The 27455-nt window shown below is 44.7% G+C and overlaps 1 protein-coding gene across 5 annotated transcripts; it reads left to right on the forward strand.

Annotated features, from left to right (window-relative positions):
• Positions 1-1373: 1373 nt before the first annotated feature.
• Positions 1374-27115, forward strand: C7H2orf88 (chromosome 7 C2orf88 homolog). 5 transcript variants are annotated; one of them, XM_030952447.1, is made up of 5 exons: positions 1374-1451; positions 7930-7969; positions 9069-9143; positions 20619-20691; positions 24711-27115. In XM_030952447.1, exon 5 carries the CDS (start codon positions 24870-24872, stop codon positions 25131-25133), a length of 264 nt encoding a protein of 87 aa, XP_030808307.1. In that variant the 5' UTR covers positions 1374-1451; positions 7930-7969; positions 9069-9143; positions 20619-20691; positions 24711-24869; the 3' UTR covers positions 25134-27115. The 5 variants fall into 5 exon arrangements, with proteins under 5 accessions (XP_030808307.1, XP_030808309.1, XP_030808306.1 ...); XM_030952446.1 differs by lacking the exons at positions 1374-1451; positions 7930-7969; positions 9069-9143 and adding an exon at positions 15264-15363; XM_030952448.1 differs by lacking the exons at positions 1374-1451; positions 7930-7969; positions 9069-9143 and adding an exon at positions 15378-15537.
• Positions 27116-27455: the final 340 nt, after the last annotated feature.

Genomic DNA, 27455 nt, shown 5'->3' on the forward strand with positions numbered 1-27455 from the left:
GCCCAAATACACTGGCACTGGCTCAGCTCAGCTGGTGATGAAGGTTGATCTGAGACATGGCTAAAGAACTTAAATAATTTTTGTCTTATCTACACTGGTTCATTTGCCCCGCCACAGCACAGGGGAAATATCCATCACAGTTTGCATCCAGGTACTCCATTCTCAAATTTCCAGTAGCCATTATAAAATAGACTGGATTTGGTTTGGGATTTTCCTGGAAGATCTCTTTTGGCACTCTACAAAAGATAGAGTAAGAGCAGGTGTTTAAATAGAGAACCACAATAAAACACAAATCTTCTTAATGAATTGTACTCAACCAAAAAGCTAATGGGTTTGGGGCAGTTCTTGTGAGTGTCTGAGGAGTCTCAGGCCTGCAGAGCAGGCTTTGCATCCTTGTGATAAAATCCTTGGGAGCCAGGAATTCAGGTTGCTTTCATTCCCCTTCAGACAAGCCTGGTAGGGTTTCTCTGCTTTTGTAATGATGTACTGCAAATATCTTTTCAGTATTTCATTGCTGACTCTCAGGGTTTTATTCTTGGATCTAATTCAGCCATTTAGGGTCCTAAGCATTAACATTCAATTGATTTATATTTCTGTGCTTACTAATTGCTAATCCCTTAAAATTTATGGGCTTCTTTTTCATCAGATTCAAGGTATGAAGGGACACATGGCTACAGGGAATGCAAACTTTGTTACTTGAGCTGCTGTTCCCTCTTTTGTCTTTCCATTCTCTCTTCTGGTTTTCACTAGTGTCTTTTGCTTTCCAGGGAAACTGTCTTTAAGCTGAATGTTCTATGAAATATGTACTTTTCTGGTTTCTGCTGTTTAATTAATACCTCACCAATTTTGGCTGAGGCTGTGAAATCAGAGATAACCTGTCCTTGTTTGAATATAACCAGGTCCTTTTTTATATTACCCAAAATCATGGGTTCTAGGAAACTGCATAATCCTCAAGGAATCTCAGCAAGCCTGCAAAAGAATCTGCCACCTCACACCTTGAGCTCTGCTAAAGGCTGGCTTTAGTGTCAAAACGAGATCAAAAATCCTTTCCAAGCTTTGAGGTGTACGCTGCAGTAAATCTGGGTGCTCTAAATCCATTATAATGGTGACATCTCCTATGAGCTCATTATGTATTAGGGATTGTCTTTTTAACCCCTATGGAGTCTCTTTTCTTTCCATTCCATTATACGGTCTATTACACCCTTTTTTAAAATTAATTTATTTGTTATGAGAAATCAGTGATTTCTTATCTTCATTCTCTGCATAACTTTAGATAATTTATTTTGTTGGGGTTTTTTTCTGTAGTAAACAGCTCTGCTTTTTAGGTATTGGTGCTTCAGCTCTGTATCATTTTTGTCTCCCTCCTCTAGGGTTACACTGCAAGGAGTTTCTTTCTCTGAAGATGGAGTAATCAAAAATATTCTGCAAATGTCTACAGTATTTCTGGCAAGGTAACATAGATTAGACAGATGGAGATAAACCAGAGCTGTCCTATATTTACTCATTCTACACACTAGTATTTGGAAGTTACAAAAAAAAGCACCTGCATGTTGAAGAGAAGTTCTTAATTAAGCTATCCACAGTGGCATGCTCATTAAATAATAGTTTTTTAAAAGAATAATAAACATGAAACCCTGTAAGCTTTGCAGGTAATTCAGTTGTTCCTCTGGCTGACTGAGTACTCCCAGCGGAACAGTTTGCTCCACAGGTTTGTCTGACTGGAAGGCAGAATGAAAGCATTTTTCTCAAAGTGCTTCCCATTTAGCTATGGCCAAACCTCATGAGAACTGTGGCTCTTAAAAAGCAGCACTAAATTATTCCATGTTGGGTGGTTCTGGCTACCTCTATAACATGGAAATGTCTTGAATGTAAAACCAGATTTGCTTTGTTAGATTCGTGCAAACAATGTATTATTAAGATTTTTCAAGTCATGTAATAGTTTTAAATACTGCACTTGAGTTTTACTGGGGTGATAATTAGAATGCTGAATACTTTTATCAGTGACATCCCTTAAATATAATTGAACAGCTGATAAGAACCCAAAATTTTTCAAAGACAAGATTTTATTTCCTCTAGAAGATCTGAAATGTACTTTTCCTCATGGGGTAAAAGTAAAATGTAACATTATTTTTACCACTACCCAGTGGTGTATCATGCAGCCAGTGTATACACCACTACCTGTGATTTTGCCTGCTGCATGTTCAGTGTTCAGGAAATAAGCTTGAATAAATTTATTTTCCATCTGCTGTATGCTTGAGTGTGGCAGCAGCATAACTATATTTAAAGAAAATTCATGAGGAAAAAGAAGTGTTTCAGAGCATAAATAAACAGACTTTGTTCACTTGACTGATGCTCAGTGATGACTTTTGGAATTGGCTGAGAACCTTCCAAAATGGCTTTTCACGGCTGTAGGACTGAGCTTGGGGGCTTTTGATTTTGGGGAGAAGGGTTGGGGTATGGATACAATTGCTGTGCAATGGTGTCACCATCAATGTGCCTCTGTAAACATTTCTAACACCATCAAATTCACTGCAGGGGGGAGCACAAAACCTTGCTTGTAGTGTTCTGCTGGGAGAACTGAGAAGCTGTATCAATACCCAAAAGTATGCAGACAGCTTTTCACTAAATTCTTTATTCATTACTATCATACAGACAGAGTCCAAGCCAGAGGTATCATAACATGAAGTGGCTTTCTTCTTTCTAAAGATGAAATAACAGTACATTTGAAGCATGTTAAAGGTACAAGAAAGCCACAGTGCTGGTTGAAGAGATCAAATCTTGTGTGCAGTTCTGTTCTTTAAGAAGCACATACACAAAGCCGTGAGTAAATACCAATAAAACCTGGCAAAATGTCACAGAAGACAAAATATTCCAGAGGTGATGTTGTCAAAATCCTTTGAAACTTAATTAAAAGATCGTATGGACTTGCAAAAGCTGTGTGGATCAGGGCCCAAGAGAAGTCAACTCCAGACTTTAGTTTCCAGTGTCCTTTGCCCTTTTGCATCAAGCAGGAGCTTCTTCCAAAAATAATTTCCTGAATGCAAATGACCTGTTATAGCACTTATTACTTGGGGTATAATGTTCGAGGCAGGAGTGACCCTTAAATTAGTTGAGGAACACATATGAAACTTGCAACTTCTAATAATAGTGAGGCAAGTCTCCCATATGTTGTTATAAATTTCAGTCCAAGATGATTAACGTGGCTCACAGGCTACTCTTGTAAGATGATAGAAGAGATATTTTTGCTGCCTCTCCTGATAGGGTTAGTGTTTCAAATTATTTCCAAACAAGCTTCTTCCAAGTGAGAGATGGTTCTCATTTTTTTGTCACCTTAATAAAAAGGTGATGAACACTCTCTTCTTAACTGTGTCCTTATATGAACATCAAACAAATATTGTGACAGTATGATGTGATAACAGCGTGTATGTGCCAGCCATGAAATAATGTTTTATTCATAAATACAAGTCATTAATTTATTGTGCCTGTCATTATGTTTAGAGTGGAGTGCTTGTATTGTAAGCCTGCAGGGAATCTCAGAAGTGAATTCAGCAGTTACATTTTTGTTCAAAATTATTTTTACTTATAGCAGTCTTTATCTAGTATATTTTACATCAATTCTGTCCAAAGACTTCAGAAGAAAAAATCTTATGAACTCCTTTATTAATTAAAATCAAGGCAATAATAAATAGGGTAGGAAATTATTCACGGCCATAAACAAGATGTACTGGCCTAGGATCTTTTCTTTCTGGTACAGAAAAAGGTGACTGATGAAGCTCAAAGGAATCATATTTGCTCATTTATTTATTTCTTTGTGGGTTAGTTATTTATTCATTTACTGGTACTATGTGATGCTGTTCCTAGATGAGATACATGAAACCTCTAAATGTTCTTGTTTGGCTGAAACTGTTCATCCTGATTCATCCTCTCTGATTCAGAAGAAGTGAGGCTTGAAATGCTTGTCTGTCTGTGGATACTGTTGACGCTGGCTGAAAAGAATTTGTCAGACTGTGTGTGTTTGTGAGCTCTTAGCTGTGCCACTGAACAACTCCTTTAGTTCACTAAATGCAGGCTGGTTTTGAAGCTAAGTGACACAAGTTTTGCTGTGGAAACTGCATCCAATTGTTGGCCTCTCATCACAAAGCCTGTATTTAAGTAAAGTTTTCCAGCTAGTAAGAGGTCATGCCACATACGAGCAGGATCTTGAACTTCGAACTGTGTGAGATGAACAATCTTCAATTCAGACATCAAAAAGCAGACTTCTGACTTGAGGGAAAGGGGAAGAAGGGACAGCCAGAAAGAGAGTGAGAAGTTATTCAAGTTAATATTAAGCTATAAGGTTGTTGGGAGATCACCTGGGATCAAAAGGCCTTCCTGGGTTTTTTGTAGTCCATTTGCCTCTCGGAGATTATTTTATGTTCCTATATTAACTACTTTATTAAAACATAACTATATGATCATACTGAAAACTCCTGCAAGATATGCTCTAGTTTTAGGAGCTATTGGATTATAGATTATTAGGCTACAAAACTCCATGTGTGTGTATGTGCATGTCTGTGCATATCTGTCCTCATTAAAACTCAGAGCCACATCCCAAACCAAAGTGATACAGGATATCTGCACCCTAAAAGAGCCAGAGGTTTATCCAAAGAGGTTTAATTCTCATGTAATATGCATGACATTTTTCTCATGTACACTTTTATTTGGATAACAAAGCCAGGCATCAGTTCATACTGCCCAAGGTATGCTCCTTTGTAAGCCAGACCAGTCTGGAAAATAGATGGAGGTTGGAGCTCCCACCATTAAACTTCCACAGATGAATTTTGTAGCCTTGGTTGGTTTTGGCAGGCTTCTATAAACAAGATTTTGCCTTAGATCCAAGTTTTCTTCCAGCCTAAACCCTATTTGTCTTTACCTAACCCAATGCTTAGGCATCACTTCTCAGGGCATATTGGCAGTGTACTTGTGGATGTTATTTTTGCTGTAGGTCTGACCTGCCCCTAACTCCAGCCCTGGCTTAGCTCAGCAGCCTCTGCCAGTCCCAAAGCTATAGGTGCACCCACCACCTCTCAAAGGTGAGCACTGTATCTCAATTAACACTAAAAGTGAGGCATTCATCCTGGTGTTATTCCATCCTAAAGCTTATTCCACAAACCCTTGACTATTCAAATCATGCTTTCTCAATTTTTAGATCTTTTTAGCAGTAGATGATCTTAAGCTTCTATGGCCTGTTTAGAATGATGCATATTAACAGATCAGACACTTTGAGTCTTTTTAGTCATAATTTTTTTTTACATGCACTCAAGATTAGCTTTTCTTTGAAGCCCTGCCTTGATGAAATAAATGTGTAGCAATCTGATGCCATCTAACTCCATATTCCAGCTGAAATATTCTGTCCACTGCTATATTTAAGGTAGGAATAGATATCATAAAATTAATGAGAAATTGGGAAAAACAAGACTTGAAGCAGAACTCCTGTCCAAAAGGGCTCCTGAAATGTGAGATCATGCTCTGTTGAATCCCTGTTGAGCATTGAGTGTTACACACACCATCCATGACTAATTATTTCAGCAGAGTTGTTCCACTTGCTTATGTTGGCCTCAAGACAGTTGTGTTACCCCAAATAAATTACTTTCTCTGTGTTAAAAGTTTTTTTTTCTCTTAAAATCAGATTGCAAAATTATGTGTATAGGCGTCTACCTATAGCATGAATGAAATTTGTTATTTTCTTCTTTGCCATTATGTGGTTATAGGTAATTTTTCCAGTTATGACTTCCAACAACTATTATTGCATCTTTCTATTTGATCTATATAATGTCATAAATTTCCCTGTGTACAAGAGTTCTGATTTGAAGATGATGCAGCTGAAAAACCTCATGATAGAGTGGAAAGGACATTTAATATTGGATGGTATCTCAGATAAGATAATATAATTAGATCATTTGGGTATTGAATAATGTCTAGAGATATCAAAGTATTTATTATGTGAGGTAATCATGATGACATTGTTGGTAAATTAGACTCTTCTGAAAATTAATTTCAAATTTATCTTCTCATTTCAGTGACAGTTGAAGTAATTTTGTGACTTTATAAAGGAACTTATTTGCCATTAGCACTGCAAAAGGTGATGTTGGTGTATGAGAAAAAGTACAGAGGGCTTGAGTTCAGCCAGCAAGGCAATTTAGGGAAATGGAAGTTTTCAGCAGCAGCAATAGCTCAGATTCAGTTGCCCATAAATCTCCCCAAGGGATGTAATTCCTCAGCATCTGTATCCTTCAGTCCCCTGTCTTTGCTTTAATGTATCCTCTGAGGGACTCACTACCCCAGCTTCTTTCTAAGGCATCCTCTGGCTCATTTCTTCTGGCTCATTTGAAAATCCATTTGCCCTGTGCTCAAAGGGAGCCAGTTCTATTTTATTGCCCACCTCCTGAGCACACTGCCCAGTTCTGCATGGCAGAACAGTCTTTGGTGCTCTCTCCACGAGCTGCCTGTGATATCCCTGAAAGCCAGGGGGGAGGCAGGCCTGCCCTCCAGGAGCATTGACAGAAGTGGGCCAGGCTCTTAAAGCAGTAAAAGCCATCCCCACTGCTCTCATGGCAGCAAGAGTTCACCCTTTCACATGTTTGTACTGCTTAATCCTTCAAGGTGGAGAAACTGATCTGATAGAGAAAGGTGGTTTGGGGGCTTACTGTAGGTACTAGGAAAAACTCTGCATTTCTCACCCATTCATCATCTTTGGCCTTGTCCCTAAAAACACATGAAGAACTAGTTCTTAGGGGCAGGATGCCTTACTCTGAACAAAGCTGGTATAAAATAATGTGGTGGGTTAAGCTCAGTTAACAGCCGCACACCCACCTGGCTGCTCATGCCCTCCCCTCTCCTGCTGGATCTGAAGAAAGGAGGAGGATGGAAAGATTTATGGATGGACATAAAGATAGGCAGGTGCAGCCAAAGCAAGCTGTGAAAGCAAAGCAGAGGAGGAGGAAAAGGGAGGAGTTGTTGCTCGTAATGATGTTGATCTCAGTGTGAAAATTTGGAGATGCAGACATGGGTACAACATTGCTCTGAAACACATGACTTCCCTACATTAAGTACATTAATGTCCACAGATGTCACAAAATTGGTAGGAGCAGGGTTTTAGTGTGTCGCTGCTCTGCTGATCCACAACGTCGCCTGCAGTGATGTCTGTCTTTATCTCTGCTGGGAGGCCATTTCCTGTTTAATAATTAATTTTAATATCATTTTGGAGTGGGAACACCAACAGTGACTTTTATTTTGGAGAAGGAAATGTTATGGCAAGATTAGGCCTTAAGTTCCTCTTACTTTTCTGTATCGTTTCCTTGTGTACGGCAGTTTTTGTACAGCTACTGCTTTGTTGCTGCCCTCGGGGCTCTTTGTTTTAGGCGTGCCAGCGACCATATTTCCATGTGATTCTTGCTTTTTTCCAGCTAATATCTGACTGTCACAAAGCTCTGATTTTCAGTGTAGAAAGAAGGTGGCTTTGTTTGCAGCTCTCTGTTGCAGCAAAGCCTGGTCTGGTGTTGTATTGCAGTGCACATCCTGAAGTTTAAGCTTATTCTAAGAGACATCTAAATGCAAAACATTTACCCACTTTCTCTCAGTCCAGCTTCTCAGCTGACTGTAATTCTGGTGGGTGGCTTTTCAGTCACAAATCTCTTTTGATCCTCTTTGCAATATTCTAATGCCTCATGTTTGGTTAATCCTCTTGCTGTGCTGCTGCCTGGGTTTTCCAGGGCTGCAGTTTGCATGTCTGCCTAGGCTTCATGCCTTAGTGCTGTTAGGTACTGATAAAAAATGAAGTAAAAGAGGGCTTGCATATAAATCAGGAATATTCTGTGGCTGGTATATTTCCTTATTTGAAAAAAACGTGGATAAGATTTGTTATTTATTCTATCTATTTCTGTTTTCCAGCCGTGCACATGGGATAGGGGTGATCTCTGCTCAGCACGAGGTAGGTGCCTGAGAGCACAGGCTGGTGCAAACCACACCAGGGCTGCTGCTGGGCCCTGGGTGTGCACTTTGCCTTTCATAGCCTCTGTATGCTCAGACTCACTGCTGACCTCCTGCCAAACACAATCTGCAGTTTCATAAACAGACTGAATAAAAGCTGTAGCTTCCTCTTCCCCAGACAGAGCTCCTGGTGGGGTTATTGCTGCTGTTTCTGTTTTGCTCCACAATGAATGTGCAGTGCTGCTGCAGTGATTTAGCACCCGGCTTCTGTTGACAGCAGAGAAGGAGCCATCATGCAGAAAGGTTTCTTATGGAAAAACAACCCCAGTTTTTGCTATGGCCTCGAGATCAGCCCTGGACCCGAGGCTAGGGTGAGCAGGGGAGCAGGCTGCACTCCTCTGGCAGGGCAGAGCCCGGGTCGGGCTCACTGCAGTCTCCCCCTGCTGGAAGAAATTCCCCTCTTCTGGAAAACTGTCATCTCCAGTCAGAATTAATACCCAATTTCTTGTCTGCTTCTGAATTCTTTGGGTGTCTTTGCTCTGGGGTTACTCAGAGACACTGACCTCACTGCCCTTGGGGAGAGTTTGGAGAGTCCCAGGGAGTCAGCACCATTCCAGGACACAAAACCTGGGAAGCCCCAAGAGCAAAAATTTCATTTTAAAGATTCCTAAATTTGCCCAAATAGATTTCCATTAAAAATTTTCTAATAATTTCTGGATTAATTGCACAAATTGAAACAAAAGGATCTAACAACTATCACATTCAGTTGGATAAACATTTGTGCTGTGTAGAAACATGTCATTTATTTGAACCCTCTTCTTGATTATCTTAGAAGCTTTCCAGTCTAAATCATTCTGTGATTCTGGTTTCTTCTTTTTCACTTTGATGCTAAGTATAGGTTGTTCTATGGGAGAAAAAAATGCCCACATATTCTATCTCATTTTTTTGAGCAGAGTGCCTTTATAGTGTAACTTTGTCATAATTATCTTCTTAGCACATTTTTAAGCATCTAGACAAATTCTAAGTAGATAATGTTGGGTTTTTTCCTGGAAAATTTTGCAAATATGATGACTTAAGCAGTTCTAAATATCTTTGCACAGGTGTTGCTGACTGGATGAAATTTATTTCTGCAACTCAGCCCCTATCCAATGAAGTCCTGCAGGGCACACTGAAGTGTAAGTACATGAGTGAAACTGAGCATGTTCTTCAAATTCTGCTGCTAAATGAGGTATTTTATCATTAAAAAAAAAAAAACACACAAAAAAACCCCAAGTCCTTCCCCAAATGTCTCATCTCAGCACAAAGTGCTGGGAGTTCTTTAATGGGTACAGAGTTCTGTGCACACACTGATTTTATGTTTTTCCTTTGAGTTATAACAGTATATGCACATCCAGCTAACACCAAAAGAAGTAAAACTAATAGCAATGTGTTAAATCTATTTTAAATATTCAGGATCTCTTCATACAAGAAAGTGGAATTAGACTTTACCTCTATATTCTATTGTATTTTAACTTAAATGTAAAATCTATCAAACCTTTTTTTTGAGAGCAGGAGGATGGGGCATTCCAAAAATAATCATGATCTAGAAATCAATGTTGTGCCCTAAGGTTTGGAGCAGTCGTGCAATCCCCACTGTCATGTACTTTTGGTAGTAACAGAGTTGAAAACTAGGGCAGCACTGAGGGGGACTGCCGTGGCATGTGCTGGGGCATCCTGCAATCATATTTGTCCTTACTTTTCATCAACCTGGTTGCAAACATCGAGGAAATATTTTAAGATAATAAAAGCTCTGAGAAAAGCTTTGGTAAATCTTGGTTGTGTGTAGAACAACAAGAGCAGCTGAGAGCAGTGTATAATGAAAGAAGAATTAGGTAAACAAAAGAAAAATCCATAGCTGAGGAAAACAGCACCTTTCCCATGCACAAAGTTTTTGAAAATAGAGCCTTTATTTAGATGGTGGTTCCTTATCTATAAAGCTATGTTGCAGTGACCTTCTTTGCATCATGGGCTTGATTCTGCAACTTTACCAAAGTATTTATTAGAAGGTATTCACAGCATATCAGGTACCACTTCAAGGCTTTTGGATTATTGGGAGGTTTTAGTCAATAACAAAAATTTTCAGGGCTTTATACTTCTTTAGACTTTATATTGATTCTTCTCAGACTGTGCAACATTTTCCAACCCTTGCAGTTAGTGGATTACTACACATAAAAATAGATTTGGTAAAGTCACCACGTGGGATGCTGTGGGCATGCTGGGGGCACTCCTGGGGCAGAGAGTGCTTGTCATGACTTCCCTTTAACTCCTCAGCTGAATTAGAAATATGTGCCTCAGTGAAGCCCTCCCTAATACCAGTGTCTGTTTGTGCAGTTAAAAAATGAATTGAGAAACAGAGCAAGTGTTTCAGCCAGTGACCTCTGACTAGGGATTGAATTGGTGGTTGGATTTGGATAAATTCATGGAGTTTTGTAGTCCTTTTTTGAATGCCACATCAATGGGTTGTCAGTGGGTTCTTAAATGAACTTAAGCACTGCTTGGGAAAAATGATTGTATTTTCTCTGCTTTCTGTTGGAAAGGCAGGGGGAATCTGACCCAGCACCTGTGGTGAACAGGACTGATGGACTGAGCATCTGAGCAGGTGCTACTGCTGCCAACCACACAGCTCAGGTCAGAAGATGTGGAAGAATGCTGGGGTTACTGGAAATTGGGCACTATTTACAGGTGAAATGGGAAGGAGCTGAGGCAGAAAAACATGCAAGTAGTCCAGAAATGAGAGTAGAATATTGTGGGTGTGTGAGACAGAGAAGAGGAATTGAAGACTTGGAGAGGGGTTCTCAGATGTGGAGGAACTGTGAAGGGTAGCAAGGGCAGGAACTGTGAAATTGTGTCAGAGGGAGGGAGAAACCGGATTTCATTTATCCTGTTACCCTTGGACAACCTCATTAAAACTTTGCCATCTGGTGCAGAGGTTGTTAAGTGACAAATTTTAACCCAAAAGAGGTAGGTTAGCAGTTTCTTACCCAGATTCTTCTGAAGCTTCAGCACAGCTGAACCATCCAGTCTGGGTACCATTCCAGCAGTTCCAAGCTAACACCATTCCCTGACTTCTGTGGTTTAGTTTGCACCAGTTTCCCTCATTGCAGCTGGATTGGTGCTGCATCCACATCACTCTGGGGTGAACATGTGCACGCAGAGCAGGGCATGCCAAGGATTTAGAGGGTTTGGGCTATATTGTAGGAAGAACCAGCAAACTCCAATAAGCAAATAATGAGTAAAAATAGCTAAGAAAATAAATACCAGGTCTTATGACAACAAAAAGTCAAACTTGCTTTAAAACTATTCTTTCTGGAGGGGAGAGTGCCTTCCTTACCCCTACAGAAATACTTTCACTGAAATTTGGGAGAAGGGTGTAAGAGGCAGCATTATCTGGCAAGTTGAGTTGCAGGAAAGGCTTTGATACCTGTGCCCTCCCGAGCTAGTCCATGTTCAGCAAGGGTTCCTGCACCCTGGCATAGGATGGGGACCTTGAAGCCCCATAGCCCCACTCCCTGGACAACTGCTGCACCTCTGAGGCTCCATGTTGAGGGCTGGGGCACCTCAGATTTGGGTATTGTGGTTTTCAACATCACAGCACCCGTATCTGGCCCCAGCCTTGCACACTGAGATGCTGAGATACAAGCTAAATATTTCATCGACTGCCTAGCCTGTGCCTGGCTGTAGTCATTTCAAATGGATGCTCTGCATTTAAAAACACTGACTGCTTTGCCCCAGCCCAACATAATCAGCTGTCTTGCAAACTCTACAGCTAATAAAATATTAAACCTGTTTTGGCACCCAGAAATAAATATGGGCTCGAGGTTCTTGTCACATGTATCACCCTCTCCTAAGCTCCCTGTCCTTGCCACATCACACTGAGGTGCTGCTGCTCAGGCCCAGGCTCGTTGTTGGGTGGTGGCACAGGAGATGAGCAGTGCACTAGACCAGACTGTTATCCATTGGGATGCAGTGAAGTGATCCAGCCAGGCACCAGCTGTGCTTGCAGCCTGTGGAATGTCTGCCCCACGGCACCAAGTTGCTCAGTGGGAGCTGCATTCATTTAAAAGCTGAAGATAAAAGTAGAAACTTGCATTAGAAACCAGGCTAGAATAATAAAGAGCACAGTAGGCATAAGCCTATACAAAGATATTTATAATTTAGTTACAAAATTCTTGTTTAAAAACAGGATGTAGTTTAAAAGTCACTGTTGTAGCAATACCACTGTGTTAATGCAAGGTGACCATGCCTTTCCAGTACTTCATCTTGTTTTAATTCTCAGGGCCAGGAGTTTATTTGATTTTTCTTCTCTGGCCACCTATAGATGAGCTAAAACAGTAATAAAACATTGGCACAAAACCTGCCCAGGTCAGCAGGTCCCAAGTCAATGATCCTGAAATCAGAGGGCACAGTGTCACCAGCTTTAACAGGTTTTGGGTCGAGCTCCTCAGGCCTGCCCCTGCAAACCCTTGCAGCACCTGCTGAGTGCCCAAGGGGCTTAATCCTGCCTGGGGAACTTGTCACTTAAAAATCACACTTGTGAGGACCTGAGGTTGCCTGCCCTGGGAAGTGCTGCTAAGGGTTGAGCTTTGGTCTCCTGTTGCACCCCAGCTCCAGAAACTCTGCCTTTGGTCTCTGAGGGAGCAGGGTCCCATTAGAGCTGGGTGAAATGACACAGCACACACAGTGTGTACAAACCCTGCACCCAGCACTTGGCAGCACAATGCTTTCTCCAGGCCCCAAGGCAGTAATTAGTAAAAGATGTGGGGTTTTTAATTCACAGGTGGACTGTTTGCAAGTAATGAGTGTAATATTGTGTGCTGCTGTTGGGCGGTCACAACAGCTGTAGCAGCAGTGCTTTTGTACAAGGAGCTGCTGGGTTTTGTTGGTGGTGTGTGCAGGGGTGGCTGCCTGCTCCCTGTCCCCCAGCTTTCCAGGCTAGGGAGGGTTTCCCAGCCACTGAAGGAGCAGAGGGGTGTTGTTATTTTTGTGTACCTGTCCATCCCCTGGCTCTGCCTGCCCTGCACAGCCCCTCCAGCATGCAATGGATAATCTGTGAGCAGCAGCTACAGTTACAGTGGTGCTTCTCTTGATGAATGTTACCAGTGCAGTGTTTTCTTTGGCTTTGAAAGCACTGCAAGAAATTCCTTGGCAAGGCAATGACTGACTGGAAATGTGTTAGAAACCTACTTGACAGCTGGAGACCTGCTTGGCAATAATCATTGAGGTGCTGCAGTGTGCCCAGGAGAGAGCAACAGAGCTGGGTGAAGGGGCTGAGGGAGCTGGGGGTGTTCAGTCTGGAGAAAAGCAGGCTCAGGGGAGACCTTATTGCTCCCTAGAACTACCTGAAAGGGGGGTGTAGTGAGATGGCTTTGTCTCTTCTCCCAAGTAACAGCAACAGATCCAGAGGAAATGGCCTCAGGTTGTGCCAGGAGAAGTTTAGGTTGGATATTAGAAAAATTCCTTCATCAAAGGGATGGCCAAGCATTGTAACAATCTGCCCAGGGCAGGCTGGTGGGGTCACCATCCCTGGAGGTATTGAAAAGCTGTGTAGGTGTGGCACTAAGGGACATGTTTTAGTGGTGTGGTGGACTTGGTAGTGCCAGGTTATCAGTCGGACTTGATGACCTTGGAGGTCCTTTCCAATGTAAATGATTCTTTGATTCTATAAAACCTGCCTAAATAGATAGGAGACTTAGCCAGAGCTCAGCACAGAGCTCAGGCACTGAAAGTGAGTGCTGACTGCAGTGTGGGGCACAAGTACAGTGCCCAGCCCTGCAGCACCCCTGGTTTTTAGCCTGATGCTGTAGCACAAGCCAGGGCCAGCATGAGCCTTGTGTCTCCAGGTCTGTCTCCATCAGGGCCAGGAGACTCCTACAAGTCCTGGGGTGCTGTTTGCCAGCCTCAGCCAGGTGTGAGCTCCGTGACAGCCTCCCAGAGGGGATGCCTAGGCATACTAGTGTGTATTGTACAGTAGTTTGGTGTTGTATGAGTGTCAAGAGCTCCCCAAAAGCAGGAATGCTTTACCCAGGATGTCTGTTTGCAGCCTCTCTTACAAAATGGTTTTCAGTTTTAGCATAGCTTTTATTTTTGAAACATTGAAAATGCTATTTTAGTTTGCTCTGCTTTCATTCTGGAAGCTTTCCTTTGGAATGGGGGTGTTTCCTAAAAAGCTTTGGTATAATTAATACTTCTCTGTGGTTGTACATGATTTGATGCTGCCTGACAGGATAAAATCAGAGAAGCATCACCCAGGCCTCTCCCCCAGTCTTTTCCACTGTTTTCTTTGCTTTAAAGCTCACCAGTCCTTGCATGCTCAATGTGTTCTGGCACCTCAGTGCTGTCCCAGGGCTGAGGGGACCATGCAATGGTGATGACCCTAAGCTTTTATATGGCAACTCCATTCTTTGAACATCTTTTCCACATTTCACAGAATCACAGAATTGTTAGGGTTGTTGGAAGGGGCCTCTGGAGAGCACCCAGCCTCCTGCCAAGGCAGGGTCACCTGGAGCAGGGGCACAGGAATGCACCCAGGTGGGTTTGGAATGTCTCTGGAGAAGCAGACTCTGCGACCTCACTGGGAAACTGTGAGCGCTCTGGCACCCTCAGTATAACGTTCTTCCTCATGTTGAGGTGGAACTTAGTGTGTTTTAGTTGTGTTTTAGCCACTGCTCCTCATCCTGTAGCTGGGCACCGCTGAAGAGTCTGGCACCATCCTCTTGGCACCTTCCTTTGAGTTATTTATATGGATTAATGAGATCCCCTCTCCATCTCTTCTTCTCTGGACTAAACTGGTCCAGCTCCCGCAGTCTCTCCTTGTAAGAGAGTGCTCCAGATCTCTCACCATCTTTGTGCCCTCTGCTGGACCCTCTCCAGCAGCTCCTGGTGTTTTTAGTACCGAGGGGCCCAGACCTGGACACAGCGCTCCAGATGTGCCTCACTAGGGCCGAGTAGAGAAGGGAGGAGGATTTAAAGGAGGATAAGCCAATGAGAGGCGCCTTTCCTGCCGGGGTGATTTTTCCCCTTTTCCCCTTATTTTAAATGGCAGGGCCGGTGCCGGCGCTGGGGCGCGGCTGTGCCCGGGGGGGCGGGAGCGCAGAGGCCGGGGGCGCTCGGGGGCTGCGGGCCGGGCTCAGGTGCCGGCGGGGGGACGGGTCGGGGCCGCGGCACCGCCGCTCCCGGGCTCGGCGGCGCTCCCGCCCCCGGCCCCGCCCGGCCCCGCCGCCGCCGCCCCGGGGAGGGCGGGGAGCGCCCGGCGGAGCGGCGGGAGCGGCGGCGGGCGCGGGGCCCTCCCGGCGCTACCTGTGCGAGCGCCGCGGGGCCGGGCGGGGCCGGGAGGCGCTCCCAGCATGGACTTTGACGGTGGGTTTGCGTCTTTGCCGTTCAGGAGCCTGCAGGAGGCGGCGGCGTCGGTGGGACGAGGGCCGGATCCCGCGGGCACCGCCGGAGGAAGGGGCAGCCCGGCGGCCGGGGACCGTGCGCGGCGGGGCCACGCTTCCAGCACGCTGCTCGCACGGACACCGCCCCGCCGCGCCGGTATGTGCCCGGCTCCATCGGGCCGAGCCGCGCCGGGGCCGGGAGGGAGCGGGGATGCGCGGCCGCGCCCGCGGGGCCGTGGGCAGCGCTGGCCTTCGGGCGCCTCGGGCTGGTGTCGTGCCGGAGAGCGGGGAGACGGAGCCGGGCTCTGAGCTGGGGTTTGCCAGGACAGCCGGCGGTGCTGCTGCCTTACTCCTCCCATCCTCTCGCAGCGAGGTGCCGGCCGCGGACTCCTCTGAACTGAGCAAAGCGGAGGTGCCACTCCCGCTGGGCAGCCTGAGGAAAGGTGGTGCTACGGACAGCAGTGAGAGAGATGCGGAGTGGGAAGGTGAACGGCGTGGCTGGTCCTCTCCGAGCGCTGTTCCTGCTGTGGGAAAGACGTGAGGCTGCTGTATTTGCCGGCCGAGGTGATGTGAGGGTCTGTCAGCCCCTGCTTTGCCATGAGCACCTTTCCAGGCTTCCACACTGACTCTTATACAGAGCAGGTTACCTTCATCTGGCGTGTTATAAAATACAGATTTAATAATGCAAGACTCATCATGGCAAAAATTCTTAAACATTTTGAAATATTTTATGCTTTCTCATAGTTCAGTAAGTAGCAGTCCAAATTAGGTTTCTAAATATAGTAATTTTAAAAAAGGAAAAAATGTGGAGATTTATCCTGTAGGCTTAACAAAGTGGCATTTTAAACCTTCAAGTACATACGAATTAATTTTTCTTCTGAACATCACGTTCTGCTGAGAACGTTCTTGCTTTAACATCACCTTGGTTGGTACAAGTTGCCCAAGGAGTTGGGCAGAGCCTCGGGACGCTCCTGTCCCTGGGGACAAGGTGTTTCCGTGGGCAGGGTCCTGGGGGACAGGGCTGGCAGCGGTGCCAGGCTGTGCGGGCACGGCTGCCTCGCCTGGCTGCCGGCCCTTCCCGCTTCCCAGGCGCGAAGGCGGCAACTGCTGGAAGCAGGAGCTGGCACGTCAGGAGTGGTGGAATTCAAGGAAACAAATACCGGGGGAGAGCCGTGAGACAGAGTGGTTTTTAAGGCTGACATAGTTCTTTGTTGCAGTTCGGGGCAGCTTTTGTACAGCTGGAGCATCTGGTTGTGAACTCCCCACTTTGTCCTCTTACACCTCGGTTTGTGGGAATCAGTAGTAACATAGTTGTGATTTAAAATGTGGGGCTGTGTTTTCCTGTGCCTTCCTATGTGAGATGTGGAAAGATGGCTTTCGTGGTGCATTCCTAATTCCCATTTCCCTTTTTATAATGGGCTTCTGCAGATTAAAGAACAGAATGGGGTTGTGTGCTGCCTTTATTGTGCTCTTCTGTGGTTCATCTTGGGCAGATCTTGACCATCTCCTTCCTTCTGACTTTCATTTGTGTTACTCCAGTGGAGCCTTCAGCTTCCTGAGGGTGTCACAAAGGCAGGCAGTGCCCCTCATTCATACCTTATGCTCTGCAGCTCCATATGTTCGTGATTGAATCTTGTGACAGCCACTACAATAAAACCCGACCCTGTCAGCCTGAGACACCGCTCCGCTGCTCTAGCTGCTGCTCCTCAGCTCCTGCTGGCAGGATCCCCAGGCTGGGCAGCAGCCAGCAAGAGCTGCAGGAGGGGCTTTTCTTACTCATAAAGATTTGTGCATCCCTTTTCATTGTCTGCAGCTCTGTCTCTGCCGGGCACCTGTGGAGGATAGTAATGCGCCTTTACAAACCAGGCTAGATCCTGAGCCTCAGTCTGAGAGTTAGCAGCTTAATGTCTCAATGTGTTCCTGAAGAGGACTGTTAGTATGAAGGCTGTGACTCCATGATGGAGTTGTTGGGATGAAGTTTCGTGGTATATGTAGGAAGATTTCCTGTTTCCACTCTAGTTGGTTGCAGTATTGGAGCATTGCAATAAACCAAGAGGCTGCTCTGTCTGGGCCCAGGGCTGTGCCTTAGAGCAGTCTGACCTCAGTAGGACTTGGCCAGTGTCTCTGACACCTTTGCTGGTGTGCCTTGTGTTTTTCCCTGCTGTGGGGATGGTCTCCAGACTATGGATTTGCAGCTAGTACAGATGGAAGGGGCTGATAATTACAAGAGCTGTGGGCTTTGCTGAAAGAAGTGTTGAACCTGCATCCTTTGGTGTTATGCAGGGCAAGGAAACAGCTGTACATATAGGTCAAAAAGTTTATATCCATTTCTGGTGTTTTGTTTCTATTCACTCATCAGTTTTGAGCATTGTTTTGTATTTAGGGTCTTGGAGAATTTTGGATCTCCTCTACCACTATTAGCTTTCCTTTCCAAAGGCATTCCTCTGTAGTTTCTGTAGTCGGTTTCCTTAAATCTTGGCTAAACTTCCTGCAGATGGAGTTTCAAAGAATCCCTGAATGTTCTTCATGCCCTTTCTTCTCCAGCCTCACTCCAAGGCCTTTATTGCTAAGGAAATCCATTGGTTCACTGTTACCCACCTAGAAAACAGGCTTCCATCAATGGTAGGCATCCTTCTCCTGTTCCTGTGGGGGTAGTTAAATTAATGTTCCCTCTTGTCCATGGTCTGGCAGAGTCTGTACTGGTGCTTGCGTGTATTCTGAGACACTGGAGGGAAAAACCATCAATACATTGTAAGCATTTCTGTCCAAATTTGGACTAACAGCAGTCCATACAGCTGTTTGGACAAGTAACTGAGGTAAAATATGAACAGAACCTGTAAGAGGTTTTTAGCATCCTGTTCTCCCATGGCCTTTGGGCTGTCCCCTGAGCTGTGTTGTTGAACAGGGGCACTCCACACTGTGTGTGCAGCTCTGGTGAATAAAGTGCTGCACTGGAGGGAGGAGGGAGGATTTCAGGACAGGCCGACTGGGTACAGTTTTACTTTCATGAAATTAGACAGCTACCAAGCACACAGTGTTCTTTGCTTTTAACAAGACTTCTTCTTCCCGGATGAAGAATAACACTGTGGCTGCTGAGGGCTGTACCTACTGGCATTGCTGTTCTCTGAACTACTGGAATTTTCACCCCAAGGTTTCTTTTGGTATTTCATCTTGGTTTGCTGCTTCCAAAAGCTTGGGTAAGATTGCTAGAATAGTGCAGAAAGCACTTGTTTTTTTCCTGGCTTCTGTGGTTGTGTGTCTTAGGGAGGGGGCAGACTGTTTCTTGATTGTATGGGGGCTTTTGCCTTCTTTAATTTTTATTTTAAGTCAGTACTAGTTTTAGGTTTCCAGAGTTTGTCAGCATAAAAACTCACATCGACACAGGTGCACTATTTAGCAGCAAAAACACCCCACTTGCACTGTGCATGTAAATCATAAAGTGAAGTAAGAAGAAACATTTTCTTCTCGCTTGTTTTTCCCTCTAGTTTGAAGATTTTCATGTTCCTTAACTGCATTGCTAAAGTGCTTGAGAGATGAAATTTGACATGGAAATTGCTTCCATTAAATAACTCAGTACTCTGACAAAGGAGGTTGTAGGCAGGTGGGGCTCAGTCTCTTCTCTCAGGTAACAAGCAATAGATCCAGAGGAAATTACCTAAAGTTGTGCCAGGAGAGGTTTAGGTTGGATATTAGCAAAGATTCTTCACTGAAAGGGTGCCCAGGATGTGGAGATGTGGCCCTTAGGAACAGGTTTGGCTGTGGACGTGACAATGCTGGGATAATGGTAGGACTTGATCTGAAAGGCCTTTTCCAACCAAACCAAATTTATGATTCTGTGATCAGCTATGCTGTTATTGAAAAACCTGTTAAAGTAAACTAGAGGTCTACCTGATTTGGAAAAACAAATGTATAATTCTCCCGTTCATTTAGCAACTGGCTTAGAAGCCTGGAAAGGCTTTATCAGTTCTGGCCATGGAGGGGAAAAACCCAAGCCTTTGAAATTCCAGGACGTTCCTTGAGACAGATAACCAGGAGACTTTCCCTTCCATGCTAATCCTGCACAGCAGTTGTTTGCAGTTGCTGCATGCAGCCTTTTCCAATCTGTAGCTCTTATCTCTTGTTGGCACTAAGCGACAGGAGAGGGGGGGAATGGCTCCGAGAGCAATGAGAGCTCCATTTTTGCTTTTCATGTCCTGAGCTGTTTTGGGATATTTGGGTATCAGTGATTGCCTGAGGCAGCAGAATCTTTGGTATTGTGCTCGTCTTAAAGTAACTGTAGCTGTTTAAAACTTCCTTTTCCTATGATGAGTTGTTCTAATAAATGTTACACAGTGCATCTCCTCTGTAGGATTTGCAGGAAGCTGGATGTTCAGGAGAGCGGAACTGAAAGCCTGGTGGGTTGGAGTGCTCTGGGAGCCCCTGCCTGGGGCTGCTTTGAGCAGGGAGCTCAGAGTCCTGCAGGGATGGAGGGGATGCTGTGCACTGAGTGAATGCTTCATGCCTCTGCTAGTTATATGCTGCTGCTCTGCTCGCAGCTGCAGAGGATCCAAGGGCCAGTGCCACGAGTGCTCCTGAATTACAGCCCACCTTGGCAGGGAGAGGGGGTGTTTCCTCTCTGTTATTACATGGAGGGTGTGAATACTTTAAGTGATTGGGTGCAGTTCAGAGGTGCAGATGCCCGAGTGCTGTTTGGTTACCTCTGCAGGTAGGTCACCTGCCCAGACTCCAGCTTTGAATACCTTTGTTCCAGAGTTTATTGCTTCCATGATAACGGCAGCACTGGGATTGTCTGACTGTTTTCCCTGTGTCCTTGGATGATGCAAGTCTCAGTAGAAGCTTTGAGAAGGAGAAGGGAAAACGGGAGAGAACTTTGGAGGTTAGGCAACAGATGGGGCACAGTACCCTTCCCATATCCTTGCTGAAATCCTCCTGACCTGGACTTGCTGTGGGAGGAGGTTGGCATCCTAAAGATGGTCAGGAGCCACTTGCCCAAGCAGTGGCCCCACTCTGAGCCCAGCATTAGGTGCTGTGTATAAATTGTTGCAGCCTGTCATTCAATCTAATTTATTAAGTGCTGTATCATCCTTTTACCTTTGTCAAAGTCAAGTTCTGAGTGGGGGAAAAGGCAGGCAGCCTTGTGCAAGGCCAGCACTACAGATTCATCACCTTGCTGGTGAATATTGTGCACCTCTGACATCCTGAAGAGTGCTAAGCTGAGTTCCTGGGTTCCCTTTGCAGAGTCCCAGACGTGAAGCTGTCTGTGCTCTCCTGGGGACGAGGGGACAACCTGTTAGAAGCAGACGTGGTTCTGGTAAGTGGCACTCTGAGCCTCTCCTGCAGATACCCAGGGGAAAACTGAAAGGCTCCCTGCTGGAGGGAGGTTCATATTTGAACCAAAAAGTTTGGCTGTCACAGCAGGAATTACTTGCTGCCTTCAGCTGGGCAAAGCTGCACATTTTGAAGTTATTTTGAAAACTATGACTTATTTTTAATCCAGTGACTGCTGTAACATAAAGTGTTGCAGAAAGCAGTTTGTTATAGTGTAATATTGAACTTCAAGGTTTTTTCCTGAGGTTCTCATGGATGGAAAACATGGAGATGACTTACCTGTTTATGATGGCTACAGATGTTGCATAACAGCAAAATGCTTGCTCTTCTGCCTGTTTTCATCATATGATTATGTATTCCAGAGGCCAGTGAAACTCTTAATTTTTGATATTGCATGTTTACCTTTTTGCAATTATTTTTATTGATTATTTTAATGCTTTAAAAAATCCTGTTTGTTTTTTAAAATGGCAGTTATGTGATTAATGTTTTCTTCTTCTATTTTAGATTGTCTAATAGTGAATTGCAGGCATCCTTTCACCATTTTTTTGTTTCCTTCAGTAGTTAGAAATGAACTTACCTTGGCAGGAAACACTTTGCCAGGCTGGCAAAGAGACTGCTTAGCCCTAGTGTGCCTGCTGAGTTCAGCTACCACCCCCTCAAAATTTTCTCTCTCCTATTATTACCACAGTAAATAAAGTATTAGGTGAAAAAACATCTGAACTTATTCTTGGGAACTTCCAATTTCAATATGGAATTGATTGTTTTCAAGACTTCCATTAAAGTCATACACAGTGTTGTGCTGAAGTTAAATGAAGCATTTAAAAACATTTTGACTGTACATCCAGTAAAATGGAGCACAACTAGTAGCCTATATTTTTCAGATGAATAAATCAGCATTTCACCGACTGTAAAATCTGTCTCTAAAAGGAGAAGATGAGTTCTGGTTTTTGATGGTGCTGCTTTAGCTCCTGGTTGAGGGTGAGCAGAGCAAGCAGAGCTCGCTGACCCCTGGCTCCAGCTAAGCCCCGCGGCTTTGCCACGTGGGGAACTGCAGAGCTCTTGGCCTGAGCCCCAAACCATCCATGCAGTGATGTCTGAGGCACAGCTGGCCACAGAGCAGAGCTTGGGCACTGACAGAAACAGGCTTCTATCACACAGCTTTGCCTTGTGCAGTTACAGGATGCAGCATCGTGCTGGGTGTAAAATGAGCTGCTCTGATTTGTTGGGTTTTTCCCTCTCAGGGTATGAGCGTTGAGAGGAAAGGTAGAGATGTTAAAATCTGCCAGAACTTAACACTCTGGAGATGAGTTAGGCAGAGAGGATTTAAACAGCATTTCCCCACGTGTGTGCAGGCAAGGGCTGTCAGCAAAACAAGGAAGCAGCCAGAAGGTTGAGGGCAGCTTCATTTGCAATTATTTCTGTGCCAACAATTATTAACTCCAGTAGACTGGGCACTGTAACACTCACTGCAGCGGCTTGGAAAGTACTGAGCTCTGTAAAGAATGAAATGAGCAACAGGCAAGAATTCAAACTAGGGTCCATAACTTGGCTTTGAAGCTCAACTGATTTGGAACAGTTGAATTGTATTGTGAATTGCCTTGCTGTCTGCCCTCTGAATTGTGAATTGCCTTTAGAGCTGCCCTGCCCTCTGTGTAGGACAGTCCCAGGAACGTTTGACTTGGCCCAGGTAAAGAGGCAGAGGTGGTGAGTTCTGCAGAGGAAGATGCTCATCTTAGGGAATTTCTCCCTACCTGCTTTAAGGAGAAGTTTATCCTCCCTCTACTCCATTCTGTCCTTTCCACTAGACACTAACTCATCTGTTAGGGTGTCCCCTAACAGAAATCTCCAGCTGCACAAGGGAAATATTAAAGCAATGATAAAATCCTAAATAAAAATAGCTTCTATTTAACAGACCTCCATTAAAAAATAAAAAAAAAAAAAAAAAAGGAAAACTATAGCTCCAGACTTGGATAAAAAAATCCAAATCTGAAAAGTCTATTTTAAGGAAAGTGTCAAGGATAAACTCTGATAAGAATACACTGCAGCTGTGCATTACCTTGCCTGGATGAAGACTGCAGCTTTCAGGCATCAGCAGTGCTGGGTGGTACCTGCTGTCAGTGATTGTTTACCATGTACTTGGATCTACATATTTGTCCAGAAGAGCAAGTGGAAGTGATTAGTATTAATGTTTTATTGATGGTAAATATTGAAATTAGACATGCACAAGATATTACTATTAAAGCTTTGAATTATTCAGCTGCCTGAATTGCTTTCAGGCTCCTTGGCCTCTGGTCTGGTGGCATGTTAAGTTTGATCAGTGTATGTGATGGACAGACATGGGTATGGACATAGGGATAAATGTAGTTTTTTGTGCAGTGAAGAGAATCCTGCTGTTTACTCATCTCATGACAAGTTATCCATCCAGTCTTTACTCATTTAATGATGAGTTATTGGAATAAAAATCTGATAGCTTGGCTCTCCTCTGTGTTGGGTAAAACTGCAAGTAGAGGTCAGCCCTTGGCAGCAGGGTTTGTGTTACAGGCCTGTGGACTACAGTGCCTGTCCCAGAGCACTGGGCACGTGCTGCACAGGTCAATGGGCACAAAGAGACTCACTGAACTTTTCTGAGGTGGTCTACAAACGTTCCTCTACAATGCTGAAATCCTGCTACACAGCTAAAGGTGTGACACTGTTTGTGTGGACTTGGTGGTTTCTGGAGCCCTTTAGGACTGACTTCCTGCCAGGAGTGCCAGCCACTCCTTCTGTGCTGCACTTCAGCCCTACAAACAGGTAGCAATGGCTTTTATGTAGCAGCAAAGAGAGGACAGGAGCTTGTCCCAGGAATCTGGTTCTCCTGAGTCAGCTGCTAGACTGGGGAATTCCCATCCTACCTGTGAAGCACCATTTGCCTGCAAGTGGGATTGATTTCCTCTGCAAATATTTGCCTGTGATCAGGTTACTGGATTGGAGCCCCTATTTCCTCCAGTGTATAAAGGAAATAAATAAGGCTTAACATCTTTGCCATGATTGTGTTTTCAAAGGCTATTTACAAAAAATCTTTAACTTTGGCTGACCTTAGTACAACGTCATTGGGTGAAGCTGCAGGGAACAGTTGGTTTCTGTGCTGTGCAGTCTTTATTTTGGCTGGCAGTCTGTTAACTCTGATAAGTGGGTAAGCGCATGCCAGGCAAAGTCAGGCGTAGCGTGAGATTCTGCTTTGCCTGAGAGGAAGTAGCCCCAGAAACAGCTTTGTAGGCCAGTAAACAAAAATCCACATTTAGAGTTGACCAGTTCTGGATCTTGAGGACTTGAAAAGGACTCAAAAAGGACTCTGCCAGGTGTTTTGTTGGTCACTTTCCCTTCTCTGGGTGTAGAGCTGTCCTGCTCTGGTGAGAATGGTGCTCCGGCTCTGTTGGAACTGCCTCGATCACAGCGGGCTGCTGCTGCTTTCCCTACCCTCTCCAGGGAAAAAACAAAACCAGCTCTTGTTCCTTGTGAATACCTTCTGGTGGCTGCCCTGCTCCAGCCTCCTTCAGCAACAGCAGAATGACACTGGGAATTAGTGTCATCGTGCCCAGAGGGCGTGTGACAGCCATGACATTGGACTCTGGCTATGGTGGTTGTGTGGTGCTGCTGTGGGGTGGTTTTGGTGTTTATTTCCAGCAGCACCAGTCCCTGGAGCTAAACAGCAGTGGTTTGCAGTTTCAGGGGAAGCATAATACGTTGCCACCTTGGAAGAAACAGACTTTTTTTTATAAGATTTTACATTCCTAGATGGCCTACATCCCGTACTGGGAATTGCATTCAAAGGCAGCATGAATTCAGGTCAAACTTTGCCTACTTGTAGTAGATGGATGTTACTGATAAAAACATTTTACGCACGCTGGGCAGAGATTTACTTAAGCCGCTTCTCCAAGCGCCTGTAGTGAATTTACGTTTCCTTTGAGCTCACTGAGAATGGTAACGTATTTATTGCCTTTATGTGAAACACTGTTTTGACAGATTTCCTTGGAAGAAGCACAAAAGGAGATGTTCTGTTCTTTGAAAATAACTGGAGCCACTGGCAAGAAGGAGCGACGCTGCACCGAACAAGGGAACCACTTCCAGGTTATCCAAACATGCTGCTGAACTGACTTTTGCAGCTGCATTTTCCAATGTACCATGGGATGCATCAAATCCAAGGCTGCCTTCCAAGGTTCCAACGCTGTGCAGGATGAGCGGATCGGGGCAGGCGGCGAGGGCTGTGCTGGGGAGAAGTCGTCGCTGCTGGCGGTGCAGGCGGAGGAGAAGGGCCCCTCGAGCGCCGCCGTGCTGGACTACGCGCACCGGCTCTCCCGGGAGATCCTGGAGCAGGCGGTCAAACAGTGGGCGGTGACCGAGAGCAAGTACAGCGACATCCCCTTCATCGAGAGCGACGTGCCCTGAGCTTCCTGCCAGGACAGCCCCTGCTGTCCCCTGAGCATCGCTGTGGGGAGGTGTCTGCAGGGAGAGCCTGAGAAAATCTGCCTTTCAGCCTAGATTGCTAACAAACCACTTGGATTGCAGTAGAATGTGTCCATCAAGTGTCATTCCTTGTCAGCCATGCGTTGAGTGTACTCTGTATGTGTTGGATGTGAGCAGCAATCAGCGTTAAAAGGAGGATGAGAAGACTGTGACTGCCCTGCACCTCTACAAGCACTGCCACAGAGGACAAAATGTGGATTATTTCTGTGTTTTGCATAAAAGATCAGTGGTCTGTCTGTAGGTGAGATGAACTCTCTGTGCTTGGTGAATTCGTCTGCGTTTCGCTAAAGTGAAATCAAGGTCTGCATGTAGCAAAGGTTACTGCTATCATAAATTTTACTTTTGATTCTGTGACCTAACCAAATCTGTAAAATCACAAAATGAAGGTGATGGGAGGCGCTTTGCAAACCCCAGTAGTATTCAGGGAGCCATTTGGATGATGATGCTATTCACTTTCCATTGAAGTGAACCAGTGAGAAACTTGCCGGTGTCAATAAGCAGTGCATTATCATTAACAGATGCTTCTGTAAATGCTTGAGAGCTTGTCTCTAAAACCCTGCAGTAAGATAGGTTAATGACATCTGGTTGCTGTGTTCAGACCAAAGCTGTTTGGTTTTTTGGTTTTGTTTGGGGTTTTTTTTGTGTTAGGGTGCCGCTTTGGAAGGATTTGTTGTTTTACTGTAACCCAGAGAGATGTGCAAAAACTACTGCTGGTAACTAGTGAAAGGAACCTTCAGAGGTGTGGCAGTGCTTTAGGACAGTTTGCTTCATGGCAGCTCTGGCTGCACTACACTGCAATTGCACCCTGTAGCACCACCCTTGGGACAGGACATCCTCCTTCAGCTTCTGTAGGCTGCTGCTTCCCCATGGGAAAACCTGTTCATGGCAATGCCAGCAGGAGCCTCAGGAGCCGCAGCCCTGAGCAGAGCCCTGAATGCAGAGTGAGGGACCAAGCCTTAGGCCCAAAGCTCAAGGGCTGCATTTCTCCCCCAGTGCATCCCCACACAGCTCCCTGCTTGCCCAGGGCTCCCAGCCTGACTCACTGCACTCACAGCTGCTCTTTGACACATCAGGACACCGATGGATTGTTTCATTCATCCCAAAGGTACAATGTTGCTGATGTTTTATACAAAGTGAAGGCCTTCTAACAGCTTGGCTTTTACCACCTGTTCGTTCCTTTCTCTGTGATGACCAGTTTAAGACATAGTTCTTTTTCCTAGATCCATTTTGTTTTCATTTTATAGAGAAATGCTTTCCATACTGGCTAAAGCTGTTACTATTTTTAAAAGGTACACATAGTTCTAGTAAATGATCCAAAGCATGATTTTTCAAGCAATGGGAAGCAAGCAGAAAGAGGACCAAGTCAAATGCTGTAGAAAGACAGTCCATGAATTGAGCTGTTTTACAAATGTTGTGACACAAACTTGGGTAGTTGAAATTCACCTATATGGGGAAGTGGTTTTATCAGGAATGAAGGGTGAAAAATGCTTCTCCGTGACACAGCACAAGGCTGCCATTAAATCCCAGTGACCACACTGGATTCCCAGTGACCTGGTATTAAGGCTGTTCTCAGGCTTTTGCTGGAAAAGGGAACAAAATCAGCTTATGCTGTAATGTCGTCCTCTTTGAAGTTACGTAGTCGTCTTCAAAGCCATTTGCAAAGTGGGACTAAGATTTTATGGTTCACTTAAATTCTCCTGATAAGTGAAACTCCTTCAAATTCTACAGCACATATTTTATCATATTCTGTTTGCTTTAAAATACGTCCATATATTAGTGTTAGTTAGAAAGCAAAGCCAAAACACTGATCAAGTCAGTACATATCAATTGGATATTGCTTAACCTCAGTATTAAAAAATATTAATATTCTTATTCTAGCTAAAATAAAGCTTTATTACAAAAAAGGAAAAAAAGGGCCAACCTTTCTAATATGAGTGTGGGCTTGAGAATGTGAACACTGCTAACCACAGTAATTAAAATTAAAAAGCCAAAGCTGCACAGCCATTGTTGGCCAGGCAGGTGAGGAGCAGGTAGAAAACTGCACTCACTGTCAGAGCACCTTGAGGTGGATCTGCCCTGGCCCTTGTACAAGGCACTTACAGGCAGTGAGGTGCTGCAGTGCTTCCTGTTGCCACGTCTCAAATCCTTCCTCTGGATGTAGCCTTAGCACCTGACACTCTTCAGGAATATCAGATGCCCCTCTGAGAGCAGTTCCCAGCTGGCAGGCTGCCGCTGCACAGTCCA

This window comes from Camarhynchus parvulus, chromosome 7, assembly GCF_901933205.1.
Source record: "Camarhynchus parvulus chromosome 7, STF_HiC, whole genome shotgun sequence".
Lineage (NCBI taxonomy): Eukaryota > Metazoa > Chordata > Aves > Passeriformes > Thraupidae > Camarhynchus > Camarhynchus parvulus.